Source organism: Lampetra fluviatilis, chromosome 8 (assembly GCF_964198595.1).
Source record: "Lampetra fluviatilis chromosome 8, kcLamFluv1.1, whole genome shotgun sequence".
NCBI lineage: Eukaryota > Metazoa > Chordata > Hyperoartia > Petromyzontiformes > Petromyzontidae > Lampetra > Lampetra fluviatilis.
Genome location: NC_136282.1, coordinates 11,267,810 through 11,284,276, shown reverse-complemented (window position 1 = coordinate 11,284,276; position 16,467 = coordinate 11,267,810). Strand labels below are relative to the sequence as shown.

At 47.4% G+C, this 16,467-nt stretch overlaps 1 protein-coding gene across 1 annotated transcript; it reads right to left on the bottom strand.

Annotated features, from left to right (window-relative positions):
* Positions 1-3,574: 3,574 nt before the first annotated feature.
* On the bottom strand, positions 3,575-15,980 carry MIOX (myo-inositol oxygenase). The gene is made up of 10 exons (XM_078858815.1): positions 15,969-15,980; positions 15,036-15,122; positions 14,367-14,447; positions 12,754-12,916; positions 10,454-10,521; positions 9,958-10,067; positions 8,252-8,319; positions 6,754-6,803; positions 5,380-5,492; positions 3,575-3,683 (listed from the first exon to the last, which is right to left on the bottom strand). Exons 1-10 carry the CDS (start codon positions 15,978-15,980, stop codon positions 3,575-3,577), a joined length of 861 nt encoding a protein of 286 aa, XP_078714941.1.
* Positions 15,981-16,467: the final 487 nt, after the last annotated feature.

Below are 16,467 nucleotides of genomic sequence, written 5' to 3'. Positions count from 1 at the left end.
CCACTACTCCCCCTAGTCTCTCGCACCACTCTACTCCCATCAACGCACTCTGCTACCTATCTCCTATCACCGCACTCCCCGCCACGCACTCTCCACTCCAGGCCTACCAGCGAAGACCTTCCCCCAAGTCATATTCACTCAACGGGAGGTCGCTCGCTGATCATTGTGGTGAAGAATGGTCAAACAGCCGCACACCATCGACACTGCGTCGTGCGTGGCGGCCCTCCTTCAGCAGTGGATTGACAACGGCTGTAACACGAACGGCGCGAACCGTGGCTTAAAACAAAACAAGGAATGCCTGGAGTGCGTCCAAAGCAAACACGTGCGCGCGTGTGCACATACGCACCCTTTGCTGCTGTATTTACCTGGTTAATGAGCCAACACCACTCGCGGTTACGAAAAAAAAGGGTGGCCAGGCGAGGCGATTGAATGGGTGACTTTCAAATAACCACAGGCGCGCAAAATAATTCGTTCTCGGTCAAGTGACCGGGAATGCCAAGTAACCTAATTTAGACACCGTCACAGTAGCACCCACGTGCCGCATAACGAACTCACCCATGAGATGTGTGGACTTGCCAGTACAAATTGCTCAGGGTGGGGGGGGGGGGTGTTTCTTATTCACTTTATAATTCAATGTAGATTCACGTAGCATCTGAATGCGACCGTATCTCAAGCCGTTGGGCAGCAACAGTGGGTATGGTTTGTTTTGTTTTTGTTTCTCAAGAGGCAGTGTTCCGTAGGCAGAGGGAAATAAAAGACTAAGATCATCCGTGTAACCTTTACGGGCTGTTGGGGCAAGTGTTGTTCGCAAGCACCGATGAAGGTCGGCACAGCACACGAAGGGGTTGGTGTATAGCAACCACGCTCGGCTGCATTTGTCCCCCCAGTGACGACGACGTCTACACACCGCACGAGCGACTCACTTTGAAGGGTGAGTCGACTCAGCAGAGAACCCAAGACCAGTTCAGATATTCATCGCCGATGTTGGCTGTGAGCAAAAGTCGAACTCGGGTTTTAACGGGTTCGTAGCGCTAACCGATACACTACCGTTGCCTGTGTTTTTTGTTTAATAAGAAATCATTTTCCATAGGCAGAGGAGAAAACGCATAGACTCGCACAGAGACCTGCAGAATTACACAAATTCTCATGAAGAGACCAACAGACTATATATAGAGACTCTTGCAACATATCATACAACGTGGATGTACATCGCGCCTATACAACGTGACGCTCTCTCAACACGCTCTACAGAAACAGTGTGCGGGACATTTATTTCATCGAGTCGGAAGAAAAACTAATTGTGGAAAAATATCAAAGATTCGTGAATACAAATTTGTGCACTTTCAAAATAATACTTAAGAATGCAAACTCAGTATTGCAATGATCCCGTTCAACTTGTCCAGCCAACAACTGAACTCTGCATAATCGGACCAATTCCAGGCGTTGTCTCCACGGTTGGTTCGCACGCCAACTTACAGGGTGTTTGAAAATGATGGACCCGATTTGTTTAATCGCTAGATCTCTGCAACCATGAACCGCCCATGAATGAAACTCTTACCACTTGAAAGGGCGGGGCATAAATAAGGCGGGGCATAGAGAGGGCGGGGCTTAGAGAGGGCGGGGCATGGAGAGGGCGGGGCATGGAGAGGGCGGGGCATAGAATTTCAAATGATCACCGCTCGATGCCTCTCCCAGCGCACAAACAGCCCCTAGCCTCAGTCATTCGCAAGACGCGCTGCCGCAACGTTGGATAAGTCGCACGGGACCCCAAGACTTGGCGCTACACTCTTGGCCCCCCAAGATCCCCAGACCATCACAGCCTGCGACTTTTTCTTGTGGGGATACGTCAAAGACCGTGTTGTTTTTGTGCCACCATCAGCGACTAATCTGGATGACCTCAAGAACAGAATCACGGCAGCGGTGACTTCAGTGGAAGAAGACACTTTGAGAGGCGTTTGGGACGAATTCAACTATCGTCTCGATGTTGCCCATACAGCAGGTGGAGGGCACATAGAGCCTTTATAAAATGGTTAGTACAATTTGACAACTCATTAAACCGTTTGTAATTTTTTGTGTAATTGTAGCATGTTGCCATCGTGAAATATAGTGCTTTAAAATTGGGTCTATTATTTTAAACACCCTATATTTCTTCCCTCAAGCTTTCGCCACGCACTGCTGCGACGCATATCCAGGAGCGAGAATTCGGTTGAAGACACCCGCATTGATGCGTGGCAAAGCTTGAGAGTATTTGTTAAATATTCTTGGTTCTTTCGGTAAAGTCACGTAGAAGGGAAATAATACAATAGTATTAATATAAAACAATAACAATTCTCACGACGTTTCGACTGCAACACAAGCAATCATCATCAGGTGTGAAATCCACAGCAAGAAAATTTGAAAAAATATGTTTTTTATTGTTTTATATTTTTTTTATTTTATTATTTCCCTTCTACGTGACTTTACCGAAAGAACCAAGAATATGAATCCCTGCAGTCACGAAAGCTTTAAATCAAAATTTAGTATTTGTTAAATCCTCTCAACAGGCATCAAACGCAACGCGTTCAGTCCGTGTACTCGTTAACCCTCAAATTCCCCTGCACGCACTCTCAACTCTCAACCTTTGCCCAGGCAACACTGCAGGTGACGCCGGCACAAACGCGGGTGCAAGTGACCGATTCGAGATCGAAGACAATGAAGCGTGGATTTGAGTTCACCTTTTTATTCGTTTCACATGCACACGTATCCACGGCGCGCTTCTTTCGCACCGTACGTATCCAACCGTGCTCATCGGAGTTGTTGCTGTGAGTGTGCTACCATCTACCTATTACTATATTTTGCACCGGTAAAAGAGATGTCTCATAGTGAGCTACCATCGTTGTAAATGTATAAATGTATACCCCAAATCAAGTTTGTATACCCTGTATTTCGTCACCAACAGTCCCAATCTCAAAACTATTTATTTTTATTCAGTATGAGTTTGGATATTTGCCGAGTTCCATTAATGGCGAGTGTTTTAAGTAGTGTGGTAGTACTGGGGAGACAACACGCGCACCGAGATGGGGACACTCATAAAAAGTAAATCCGCACAAATAAATGCAACAATCCATTCGCTGTACCCGCATCTCATGGCCTCCTCGCAGCCCCATGCGGGTTGGCAGTTTCACGACAAAACGGCGGAGAATTGGCGAGCAATTGCACTCTAGCGCGGAATACTGCCGCTCTGAAGACTAGTCACGGAGCCAAATGGGCAGTACGTGAGCCCCCCGAAGCTCAATCGTGATTGGCCTGATCAGTGATTTTCACTGCAGCGCCACAACGCTAAAGGTTTTATGGGATTTAAACCCCGCTGCGTGGACCCGACTGATAGCGGAGAGAGAGAAAAAAAATCCCTCCGCTCACGTAAGTGCTTAGTCGCGTGCGACCGTGGTTTGCACGAATCTTCGCGGTTGTGGTGGCGAAGTAACAGCACGGGCTGGGTTTCTACTTCACGAATTCACGGGGCTATGTCGAAGTCGGCATGCGGCCTCCGTGCTGGTGTTTGTGTTCAGACCCCACACCCCCCACCCCCCGCTATTCACCAGCGCAGTGACTCGGGGCAGTATTTCTCCACCAGCGCTGCATAGTAGGGTTTCAACTCCTCCACGTTGGGCAAATCCTCGCTCTTCGTGTACAGGTCGAATTTGCTGCAACATTATATATGAAGAAGAAGAAAAAAAAAGATGTATAAATGAACAGGACATATACGTTGCGTCTTAAAGATTATTGAGAAGTTATGGTCAAACAACCGCCGCACATAACCAACCTCACCCAGCAGAGATGTGGCAAAATCACTCCGTGGATACGTTACCCGACATCCAGCGTGGGTGTGTTTTTTTGTTATATTTTATTCATTCAGATGAATGCACGTATGTTGAACTTCTATCGGGCTATAATTTATTACATACTCTTTGGGTCTTTCGGTGAAGTCACGTGACTTTACCGAAAGACCCAAAGAGTATGGATTCCTGCAGTCACGAAAGCTTCAAATCACTGTTAGTTATTATAAAGTGGCTGGGAGGGGACCTCAACATCACTTTTAAGAAGCCACTGGAGCTACGCACTTTCAAATCAAGATTTGAAAACTCACTCATTGCTTTTTGTGTTTTAGTAGACTCGTGTGAGACAGCTTGCGACTTAGAGGCCACATATATCTATCGACAAAGATAAGAGCCACATCACTTTGGGATTAATTTTCAAGTGAGGCGTGGGGGAAGGGCTTTGGACGTACGCGAGGTTAAGTCACGCCTGTCGGTTCCACGAGTGGCGTTGTTCGCTCGCAACGGAGCACCACAGACGGCACGAGCACCTCTCGTTTGCTGTTCCGCGACTTCGGCTTGCGTGTGAAGAACGGGGCATTGTACAGCCTTGCAGCTTTCAGTTAGATTGCTTTTATGATACTCGGGGTTTTCCCCCTTATTTCTGGCAACAAAACTGAAACCTTTTTACAAGGATTCATGTCTGCATTAACCACAATACTTACATACATACCATGATAATATATGCATTGTCCTTGAAACTGATTGGTCCACACCAAGGGACGGCTTTCTTTTGAGCCTCGACCCAATTGGTGCACGACCAGAGGACGCCCAAAGGCGGGGGGGAAACCCTTATTATTATATTTTGGTACTGGCAAAGGAGGTCTAAAGATGATGCTTTTATGATGTTTGTAATGTTCGCCTTTTGGCGTTCTCTGGTCTGACACTGGTGAGACATCGCCGCGTTAAGAAGGCTGCTGTCTCTGGTGTAGGCCAATTAGTTTCAAAGGCAATGCCAGATATTATAATCAGAGCAAGTTTGTTTGCATGTATTGCCACAGGTACGTGTGGTTCATGCGGACTTGATGCCTTGCAAAAGGTATCCCTTTGGTGTTTTGACCACCTTAACACCTGTTTTATTACCAGCTAGGGTATAGAGCCTGTTCTCATATTTATTCATGATTTCATTTCATTTTTCTGCAGCTGGGACTTTTAACGAACTGTCCGCCAGTAAGGGGGCGAGCGCGTTAGAGAAGTGTTGGACGCGTTATAGAGTGATGGACGCGTTAGAGTGATGAAGGCGTTAGAGTGATGGACGCGTTAGAGAAGTGATGGACGCGTTATAGAGTGATGGACGCGTTAGAGTGATATACGCGCGTAAGAGTGACGTGGACGCGTTAGAGGAGTGATGGACGCGTTATAGAGTGATGTACACGCGTTAGAGTGATGAAGGCGTTAGAGTGATGAAGGCGTTAGAGTGATGAAGGCGTTAGAGTGATGAAGGCGTTAGAGTGATGAAGGCGTTAGAGTGATGAAGGCGTTAGAGTGATGAAGGCGTTAGAGGAGTGATGGACGCGGGACTCACTTGAACTCTCTCACCCAGGGCAGCATCGCCCTGTCCTGCTCGTTGCACAGATGGCCATAGTCACCGGCCGTGTGCCACGGGTAGAATGAGTGGTAGCGCACGATGTAAAAACCCTAAGGAGCGCAAAGGCAACAAGAAAGTCTTTAATAATAGAGGGTTTTTTTGGGTTAGATCGCGTAAATATGTAAATGTGTCGTTAAACCCGCCACCACCCGACACAGCCAACTAGCAAGGGTTGTCACGTAAACAGAACGTGGCCAATTCGTCACTAGTACAGCACTAGTGTATAGTAGTGTAGTGTATAGTAGTGTAGTGTATAGTGTAGTGTATAGTCGTGTAGTGTATTGTATTGTGTATAGTAGTATAGTTTATAGTGTAGTGTATAGTGTAGTATACTAGTACAGCACTAGTGGATAGTAGTGTAGTGTATAGTGTAGTGTATAGTCGTGTAGTGTATTGTATTGTGTATAGTAGTATAGTTTATAGTGTAGTATACTAGTACAGCACTAACCGGTGTGTTGGAGAGCCAAGCCACAACATTTACCATCTGAGTACGACTGTAGGGGCAAGTGCTGTTAGCGAGCACCTATGAAGGCCGCAACGGCACACGAGGGGGTGGGGTGGCCAGCACCACGCCCGGCCGCCTTCGTCTCCCGAGTGGCGACGTTTGCTCATTTTTTTCAGGCTGAGTCGACCTAAAAGAGGCTCATTACCGGTTCAGAAAATCGTCACCGGTGTTGACCGTGGGCGGGAATTGAACTCGAGTCGCCGGGTTCGTAGCGCAGCGCGCTAACCCCCCACCACCCGCTCACTCCAAGCATCTCGCGGGCAAAGACAAAGATCCCCCGTATAGCCTTAACAGACTTTGGGGCAAGTGCTGTTCGCGAGCACACGCATTTCACGCGACAGGTCACCCCCCCCCCCTGCTCCCGATGATGTTCACACGCGGTGCTGCCTTGCCGTGTACTATTCTGAGCTCACAAGTTGCTGTGCGAGTCCTTGCATCCTCTGAGTTGCTGCTTTCTCGAAAGAGTCCAGCTCTGCGACTCGTGCCCAACGAATTAACAGCTAGGCAAGGCTTCATCGCAACGGACGTTGTTTTTCTACTCCTACGCAAAGGGTCTGGCAGCGAAACGACTTCACCGTGGCGTAGAAACACCTGCTGGTGAGAGCTAAATCAAATAAATATATATAATACTCTTTGGTTCTTTCGGCAAAGTCACGTAGGTATACCTACGTGACTTTACTGAACCAACGAGTATGGATTCCTGCAACGACGAAAGCTTCAAATCAAGATAAAAATAAAGTTTGAGCATTTAAAAAAAAGCATTACCACCTCCCTCGATCAGAATCTTCTCGTGATTGGAAACTCACCTCCTCGGGGATGGTGCACTCGTTAAACTTCAACACCCGGTACATGTACTCTGAAACAAATGGCAGACGGATGTTTGTTTTTTATTTCTCACGAGCACACGCGAAAACAAAGTCGGCAAAGTAAAAAAGAATACACGTAACAGACATTTTAGTTCATCGTCAGTCTGTGGGTCTTACGGACCAATATTTTCCAGCAACGATTGGTTTCGAGTTCTCTACGTCTCATCAGCAATACACAGATGCGGCTTGTCTCGAACGAAACAACAATTCTTGTTGTCTTGCCCAATGAAACCCTCTTTGAGTGTCAATGATTTTTTTTCAGGACGGCGCTGCTTACATTCATAACTTAAAAAAAAAGTGAATTTTTTGGGGAGTTAGATCGCGTAAATATAAATGTGTCGTTAAACCCGCCACCACCCGACACGGCCAAACAGGAAGGTTTGTCACGTGAACGTTGCAGAGTAACTCCAACACACCGGCGTTGCTGTGCTCGTAACAAATTGGCGTGTTCTGTTTACGTGACAAACCTTACTATTTGGCCGTGTCGGGTGGTGGCGGGCGTAAAGACACATTTATATTTACGCGATCTAACCCAAAACAAACTTGTATTATAGACGATATTGGTCGCGGGAGGCTACGCGTCAGGCTGCTCGCGTTGTGTGGCGACACCCTCTTGCTGCACTTTTTATCTTGGACGTTAGAAAGCCGAAGCGTGCGGGGAGAAGAAACACAGCGTGCCGGACAGCTCGATCAGCAGCCTACTTTCTCTACTGCACCACCATGAGCACCTCCACACGGGCGCCTCGTGCAACATGAACACCGCCGGCTCTCGGCTTCATTAAAACCCTTTTCGTCGGATAATGTACGTGCGTGGTTTTTTTTTTACGTGACAGAATACATCGCGGGGCATTTTCTTAAGATGCAATAACTCGAGGCTGGATATTAAGCGGACCTCATATCAGCACGATTCTGGTATAAGCAACACACGCTTGAAACACCATTGGAACCTCATTTGCCAGTAGCAAAATATGATAATTGGTTTTTTACACTTTTATCTGGCAACAAAACTGACACCTTTTTTACAAGGAGTCATGTTTGCATTGACCACAATACCTGCAGTCAGAATGCAAACAAAAAAACATAACTCTGATAATGTATCAGCGTTACGTTTCATCTGGTCCAACACCATGTGAGACTAGGCTCTAAAGAAAGCTGTCTCGGGTGTCGACCAATCAATTTCAAGGACAGTGCATACATTATCAGAGTTGTGTTTTTTTTGTTTGCATTCCGACTGCAGGTATTGTGGTCAATGCAAACATGACTCCTTGTAAAAAAGGTGTCAGTTTTGTTGCCAGATAAAAGGGTAAAAAACCAATTATCACACGCTTGTAACTTCTGAAACAAGGCTCACTCTCCTGCGGATGTCAGGACACCGGGCCTTGTTCGCTGTGAGCTTCTGCTGTAACAATGAGTGTGTGTGCCGCACACACCGTCTTACCATCGTGACCCCACGACATGGAGACTTTGTCCAAGCCGCAGTTGGGCTCGTATATGCCGCAGAGAGTACTGCAAATGGGTGGGGAAGCCAACAGCCTTAGTTGAAATACATTTTTATGTTCGCCATTAATGAAATTATCCGGCTGTTTTAATGAATGTACTTTTCACGATTAATGCCATTCATTGGCGCCTGGTCGTGGGGTTAATTGTTAACAAGCAGACCGCTCCGTATACATAAGCCGAACGTTACAGTAGACAGCACGGTTAATTAGTCTCTTTATATATTATTCTTCATTTTTTTCCCCTCCGTATTATTCTACGAGCAAGGGATTTGCCTCCGAACGGCCACGTTGCATAAACTCCCACTGAATCTGGTTTAATTAGTGGTGCACTAGGGACGCGACCAAGGTGACACGCGGGGTCACTTCTTCATTAACTCCGGAGAAGCTTATTCTGGAGAGTTTATAACGTCATTAAAGCTATTAAGCTTCATGCCCTCGCCCCACTATTCCCACTGGTGACTCCGTCTTAAGAAGGCTCCCTTGCGCCAAGGTTGTGAGACAGCAACGGCATGAAGCACAACTACTGCGTCGGAAAGACAGCGTCTGAATTCAGACGCTGTATTTCCGACAGACCTGTTCTTCACCTGAGGACGGCTGCTTGCGTTGTGGCCGAAACGTCGTGGGAATTATTTTATTATGTTTTATTTTTATTATTTCCCTTCTACGTGACTTTACCGAAAGAACCAAGAAGATGAATCCCTGCAGTCACGAAAGCTTTAATTCGAAATACTGCGACTTACTCTGTGAACAACGTGTGCGTAATCCCACAATCTATTGCGTGATGATGCCGAACAATGCCAAACATTTACCCAGAAAAGCCTCACTGAGTCGCAAGACTTCCCGTTGTTATGTTTTAGGAAGAGGGGTGGGGGGTCCTCCTTTTTTGGGATAGATGGCCACTGCTATGAACGAGGTGTGCAACGAGTGGAGAGGATATCTTGAGTCCCCAGAGAACACCCACCACGCATCAGCGGGAGTGATACTCAGCACCGCTATCCCCTCCTTCCCGCACCTTGCCTGACAGCACTTGGCAAGCCCCCAGTGATCAATCGTGTAAGCACCCTTGTCAAGTCTTACCATGTTACGGCGCTATAGAAATTGTTATACTGGTAGGAACCACCTGGTTCCACCAGTCCACAGGGGATTATTGTGTCCGTCCGTCCGTCCGTCGTGCAGGGAAGGGCTGGGTGGGGAGGATGGGGAGGGTGGGGCTGGGAGGGGAGGGTGGGGAGGGGCTGGGTGTGGACGGTGTTGAGGGGCTGGGTGGGGAGGGTGAGGAGGGGCTGGGTGGGGAGGGTAGGGCTGGGAGGGGCTGGGTGGGGAGGAGCTGGTCACCTCGTGGTGCCCTTATAAAACTCAACGTTTAACCTACTCACGCCGGCTTGTGCCCGCCCTCACAGTCGGGCATATTTGCGGAATACACCACGCCGCCGTTGACCCTGGCCATTGACCGAGCAACCCAACGTTCCTACCAGCTCCATCCGCAGGAATGTGTTTCTTAACCGGCTAAATGCTGATTAGCTTCCAATATCTCGGCACACCTTGCACTGGGCGATGGGCTTGCATGCCTTGCGACTTTCGTGTATAGTGTAAATGTGAATTGTGGCCCGTGCATAATCCACAATGAGTGTCACGTTGCATTTACTTGTAGCGCGCGTCGTGTGAGTCCGGGTTATCTTGGAAAGTGGAGTCTCTGTAGACGATCGATTTCTGGAAAGCGCATCCAACTGGAAAGGTATCTCCAACCACGCACCACTGGAGGCAAAAGGATTCACACATTCACTCAACTACAACAGCTGTGTGAGATACCACAGCGAGAGGTCAATAGCTGTGTGAGACACCACAGCGAGAGGTCAACAGCTGTGTGAGACACTACGACGAGAGGTCAACAGCTGTGTGAGAGACCACAGCGAGAGGTCAACAGCTGTGTGAGACTACGACGAGAGGTCAACAGCTGTGTGAGATACCACAGCGAGAGGTCAACAGCTGTGTGAGACACTACGACGAGAGGTCAACAGCTGTGTGAGACACTACGACGAGAAGCCAGAGAGGCGCACGCGGCTCCAGAGCCGCGGCAGCTTTTGCCAACCCCCCCCCCCCCCCGAGCGAGTTGGTGTCCGCGGCGTGCGCGTTGACCTCACCTGGGGCTCTCCCCAGCGGGCCATGATCTTCCCGAGGTCGTGGATTAGGCCGACGAGCTGGAGCCAGTCTACAGGAGAATGAGCACAGCAAAACAAGCAGTGAACGTTTGCGTGATGCGATGTACAAGCAACCCCACACCCCCCCACCCATCCTTGCGTGAGTATAGAGTCTCAACTATCACAGACCTTCAAGCACTCTCACGTTGGCCGACCTTTTCGGTCGGTAAATATCAACTGAATTATTATATTTCAATTATTTACATCTGTCTGTCAATCCACTGTTGAATTAAATCCACCCCCCTCCCTCCGCCCTCCCCCATGCTGTATCAGTCATGGAGGTTGTTTGACCATACTTCCCCACGCTGGTTATTGTGGGTTGTTGAAGGAGGGGAGGACCCAGGACCGCCGTGAGCCCAGCAACCTGACCTTGATTCCAAACCCGGGCGAACATCAGTGGAAAGTGATGTCTCATATGGTCCTGGGCCCTACCCCTTCACCAAACTGCAGTGGCCAGCGTGGTGAAGTATGGTCAAACAACCCCCATGGCCAACACTCCACGTGAAGAACCTGCAGTAGAGGATTAACACAGGGCTGTCAGCTGTTATTATCAAGACAAACTAAACCATGGTCTTTAACGACATCATCTAACCTATAAAGAGCAAGTAAATAAATGCGTAAAATAAATTGACCTCTTTTCTATTTCTGCACATGAACATTATATTAATAAGACTTACATTCACTGGCACCGACTATGGATTAATATCGGCCGCTGTAACATAAATTCTCACCCATCGGTTACAGGCCATGGACCAGTAGCATTACTGTGGTGGCAAATCTTTAGTGGTACCAATGTTTCTTTTATGACCATGAAATGAACTATGCGACAACTTACGGATGTGAAAAGTTTATCACAGCGTTAACTTTTATTAGCCACGCAAAGACGTTGGTACCATGTAAACCCTAAACTTTTTATATGTCAACTTTGTAAAAGAAAACATTTTTAGAGCGATGCAAAATATTCTTTAACTGTTTTACAAGTCAATATTTTCTGCCTGTTCTGTACTCTGAAACATTACTACATGTAAAGTATTTAATACAATTGTAGCCTATTGTAATATATGTTTGTATTTTAGGGGATGATACGTTTTCATCTGTTTATAAAAAATAAAAATTGCTGAAACCACTCTAGTTTTACCAAGTCATGCGATACGCATTTGTGATGGACTGGACTCATAATAGTGCAAGATAATACGCGTGCAGACTTACTTACGATCAAGTAAAATAATTATTTATATATCTCGACCAAACGAAGCTACATCATAACTATTTATGAGCGCAGCACTCTTCATTTAGATGAGACCCTGCTGATAATTGTAAAAAGTTGAGTCGTCACCAACACTATTAGACCGGGTTTTTGTTCTGGGCCAATGGACTGCCATTGTTGTACCATATGCTTGGGTCTTTCGGTAAAGTCACGTAGATAGGTTCAAATAAAAATAATTGCAACACAAGCGGTCGTCTTCAACACAAGCGGTCGTCTTCAGGACCCTTTTCTTGAAGACGACCGCTTGTTTTGCGATCGAAACGTCGTAGTTTTTTTTGTTATTTTAATTATTTTTCTTTGAGCCTATCTACGTGACTTCACCGAAAGACCTAAGAATATGAATTCCTGCAGTCACGAAAGCTTTCAGTAAAGATCGCTGTACCATGTCCTGCACTACCACTAGGAAGAGTGCCCGCTCGGTTCGAGGAACCAAACTGATCGGCTCGGCCCTGGGTTTATCAAACAGTGGGCGGCCGGGGGTGGGTCGGGGGGAACGCAGAGCCTTGCGGTCCGGATGCGTGCCACGCTGTCGAAGCCGCACGCGAAATGGATCGACGATTTCTGGGTGGCCAAACACGGGTTTAAGACGCGGTGGGTCGTGGAAACGCGGCACTTGTTTTTTAAATCATTTATATTAAGTTCACTTGCTTGCTTGCTTGCGCGCTTACGACCGTGCAAATCTTTCGGTCGTTTTTTAACCCACTTCCCGTGGTCCAATCGAGCTAACATTTTGCACACAGACTCGTTGTGCGTGACAATTTCTTTTCGTGAAAATGTTTTTCAAAAATGTTCCACTTTTTAAGAATTTTTTTTTTCATATTTAATTTAAAATTCCAATGTGATAAAAATGAAACTCTTACTCAAGAAAAACAGAAATTCATAATAAAATAAAACCGATGCCACGCATATAAAGGATTTATAGTGAAAAACTTTGTTTTTACGGGTTAATTTTTTTTGTGTTGGCGAGCACACGGACCCTTGTCCGGGTGAGCCTGGCGAATGGCCTCCGCCGTCTGGTACGCGTGGAACGAGTTGGGGAAGTCCACGTCCGGGTCCGACTCGTCCACCATCAGGTCCATCTCGGCGAGCGCCTTCATGATGCTCATGCGCGTGCGCTCCATGCGGCCCCACTGTGCGTACTGCGGGGATGGCGGCAAGGGTGGCATCTCGCAGATTCATCACGTGCACATCATCTCTAGCCTGACAATTTACGTGCAACATCTGTCACATTTCAAGCCTGACAATTTACGTGCAACATCTGACACGTCTCTAGCCTGAAAATGCACCCATGAGTTGCACTTGAAAAACGATTCAACGGGCTGCCAGGCCAATCCATAAAGGGAGCATTTTGAGGGTTGGCGGCGGATCGTAAATATGTTGTGAAACTGCCTTCCCGTGTGCGGAGAGATGTCATAATCCTGACTTTCCAGGAGAGGGCATTGCAGCAAATATGTGGACCTCACCTATTCGCTCTGTATGGGAGAGTGTTTCCCATCAAGCACGTGTGGGTTCGTTATTCTGGGAGCTCCGGTTTCCTCCCACTTATTAATTGCCCAATTACATCTCAATACGTAGGGGACGGCAGAACGTGGGCAATTGTTGGTCGCGCTGGTTCATCGTGTGGCTGCCTTCAAGCTTGTCTGTGGTTCGTCACTCCTTCGAGTTGTTCTCGCTCCACAAGAGCGAGCGAATACTCTTGCTGCGCGTTAAGTTGAACTTATTCATTGTTATTACAAACTAAAATTGGAGATTTTACCGTGCAAAGAGAGGTGGACATGAAAGCACGTGGATGTATGTACGTGCATAGTAGAGTCGGTGCACCAAGCATGTTAGTACTCAGCATGTTACGTTTATTGTAACTATACGTAAATGGACACTTTATTTTGCTAATCTACAGATGGAAAAAAAAATCTGTATTGGAAGCTTGTGTCGTACGAATCAATCCTCCTTGGATCGTCCAATGGCTTTAGAAATACGCAGCCTATTGGCCTCACGTAAATAAAGAATTTGCCCAATATCACAAATATATCCGAGGCAGGACTCTCCTACACAAAAAACGAAACCTTGAGGTCTCATTGAGAATTTGATCACACGATAGATGTTTGGTCCCGCAGGCATGATTCAGTAAATCAACTCCTCGAGATGCAATGCACACTTTCCTGCAACATCAATGACTAACCGTGGTTAGTATTAACCAGGAACGATGTCAGGTTGTCGAGACAATGCCCTTTGGACTGTCGGGATTTTTCCTTTTCTTGGTTTACAACAAAGATTCGCCCGGCGTATCGCCTTTGACAGACTGTTGGGGCAAGTGCTGTTAGCGAGTAGCACCTACTAAGGCCGGCACGGCACACAAAGGGGGTGGGGGTGGCCAACACCATTCCCGGCCGCCTTTGTCTCCCTAGTGGTGATGTTTACATATCCCTCGACCTAGGGGAGGCCCATGCCTAAGTTCAGAGAATCGTCACCGGTGTTGTGCCGTGAGCAGGAATCGAACTCGGGTCTCCAGGCTCGTTGCGCAGTGCGCTAACCGCTACACCGCCGCTCCCCGCACTTATCATCTGCAACGATGACCTCAAACGTCGTCACCTTTTTACGCACGAGCTCCACGGTCTGGTAGGTGTGCATTTCTTTATACGTTTTCTTGATGCGTTCCTGGAGCGGGCCATTCTGAAAGGTGGAGGAACGCGTGAAGAAACGAATGGGCAGTCAGTTCCTAGACATTTGGCTATTCTTGCAGGCAAACAGAATCTCTTAAATCGGTGGCACCTCATCTATGTATGTACGTTGAACTTCTTTCGCACCGTACGTAGCCACCCATGCTAATCGGAGGTGCTACTACAAGTCGCTCAAAGGAGGACTGGATTGCAAAAGCAAAGAAATACGAAAGCAGGTGCACAGCAACAGTACTGTACAACAATCGTGAAACACGAGGTGGAAAAAAATACACATGATATCCTGAAACGAGCTGGATGTGAGCTCAGATAGGAACAGTTGCGGAGGAATACAATTCACGGAGAAAAAAAACCACGAGTCTACGTGGACGCGTCCGAGAAACGAGAGACTCAAGGGACGGAACGATGAAATCGCCTCGTGTGCCGGTGCTGAGGGGTGGATCATGGCACGGCAGGATCGTGCAAGATGCGGGGGCATCTTGGGGAGGCCTTCATCCAGCAGTGGATTGCAAAAAATGGGCCTCAAAGTTAATTGAGATCAATTTTGGCAGCGCAGTGGAGGCTTTTTTTTCCAGGGTCTTACCTCAAAGTTTCGGAAGTGCTCCTTGTTGGATTTGCTACATAGGTCACCGATGTCTGGCCGATAGACATGCGATGGATCAATGAAGTTCTGCAACAAATAAACACGCGCGCGCGCGCGCTGTTTAGCAAACGAAACATTGACGGGCAATTGCCCAGAATGAGCCGTCTGGGCGACACTGACAAGGGGGGGTTGACCTCGCACAAAGAGCCCCCTTGTCAAGACACGTGCGGTGCGTAACGAGGCATCGACTTCGTTTATCCCAACGGCGCTCTTTTAGTGTGGGTGTGTGTGTGTTCACGGGTTTCACGCATTGGATCTGGGTGCAACGGGTTACATGTTGGACAGAGTGTATGCGAGTGCGACTTTCATGGCGGCAGAAGTGCTCGTAACTGGACAGACGAGACAGAACAAATGGAAAATAATAGACGGTAAAAAAAGAGACAAAAAATGCATTTTTTAAAATGGAAATCTCAACCCTGATTGGTGGCAATCCGTCAAACCGCCGTCAGCAAGTGCACGGCTAGAATGTGTATACGTTTGAAGCAAATTCATGATCAGCCGTGATCAAACCACCTATGGATGAATAACCCCCCAAAAAAAACCACCATCCTCTTTCAAGTCCCACGATGAAACAATCCACCCCACACCCGCAACTCTTAATTATCAATCCCACAGACACGTGCGGGGATGCTTGGTGGGTTATTAAACTGCAGAGAAGTGATCTGGCGACAACTTGACTTTGGGAGGTTTTCCTCCCACTGGCAGATTTGACCGTGGCTGATGATGATTAAGGCCAGAAAGCACCCCAACACGTGACCGTAATCAGCATCCCTTAAGATCAAGTCAAACTGTCAGCGTTCGCAAAATACAACGCGATATTCTTGTCGTCAATATCTCTGGAAAAGTCCATTGTCTTGATAAATTGTCACTCACCTTGACCCGCATATTCGCGTGGTGCCAGATGGTCACTTGGGAGAGCAGTGGATGGGTGTCGTAGATTTACAACCCCAGTTAAATAGCGGCGATATCGCTGACCATTTCAAATGCGTGGTTTAAAATTAACGCATTTCGAGGTCTCTCTTATTAACGCGACGATGTTACTTAGTCATCCATGGCATGGGGTGGGACAGCTTTTGACGCTCGAGATGAAGTTGGCTGTAACGCTCAATTGAGCACATCTTCTGAAAGGATGTTACAAATTCTTGACATATCGTTCTCACCTTTGGCCATTGACGAGACTCGCTCCCAACTCGTCGTGTCTCTCCGTTCAGATTTTGGTTACAAAACGTTGGGAGGGTCGCAAGCTTTGTCACGCTTTTCGGGAGTTAATATGGATGTTCCATTTTGTAACTTAACTTGCAACAAGTGGAAAAGTGCTGACGTGACTCACCTTCGATGCACAAGACGGACCGTTACAAAATCCTTATGTAAG

Coding starts and splice junctions, on each gene's coding strand:
- MIOX (XM_078858815.1), bottom strand. Junction 8,320..9,957: donor TCACACGACGCGCGCTACAA/GTAAATGCAACG, acceptor ACCCATTTGCAG/TACTCTCTGCGGCATATACG. Junction 6,804..8,251: donor CATGTCGTGGGGTCACGATG/GTAAGACGGTGT, acceptor CATTTGTTTCAG/AGTACATGTACCGGGTGTTG.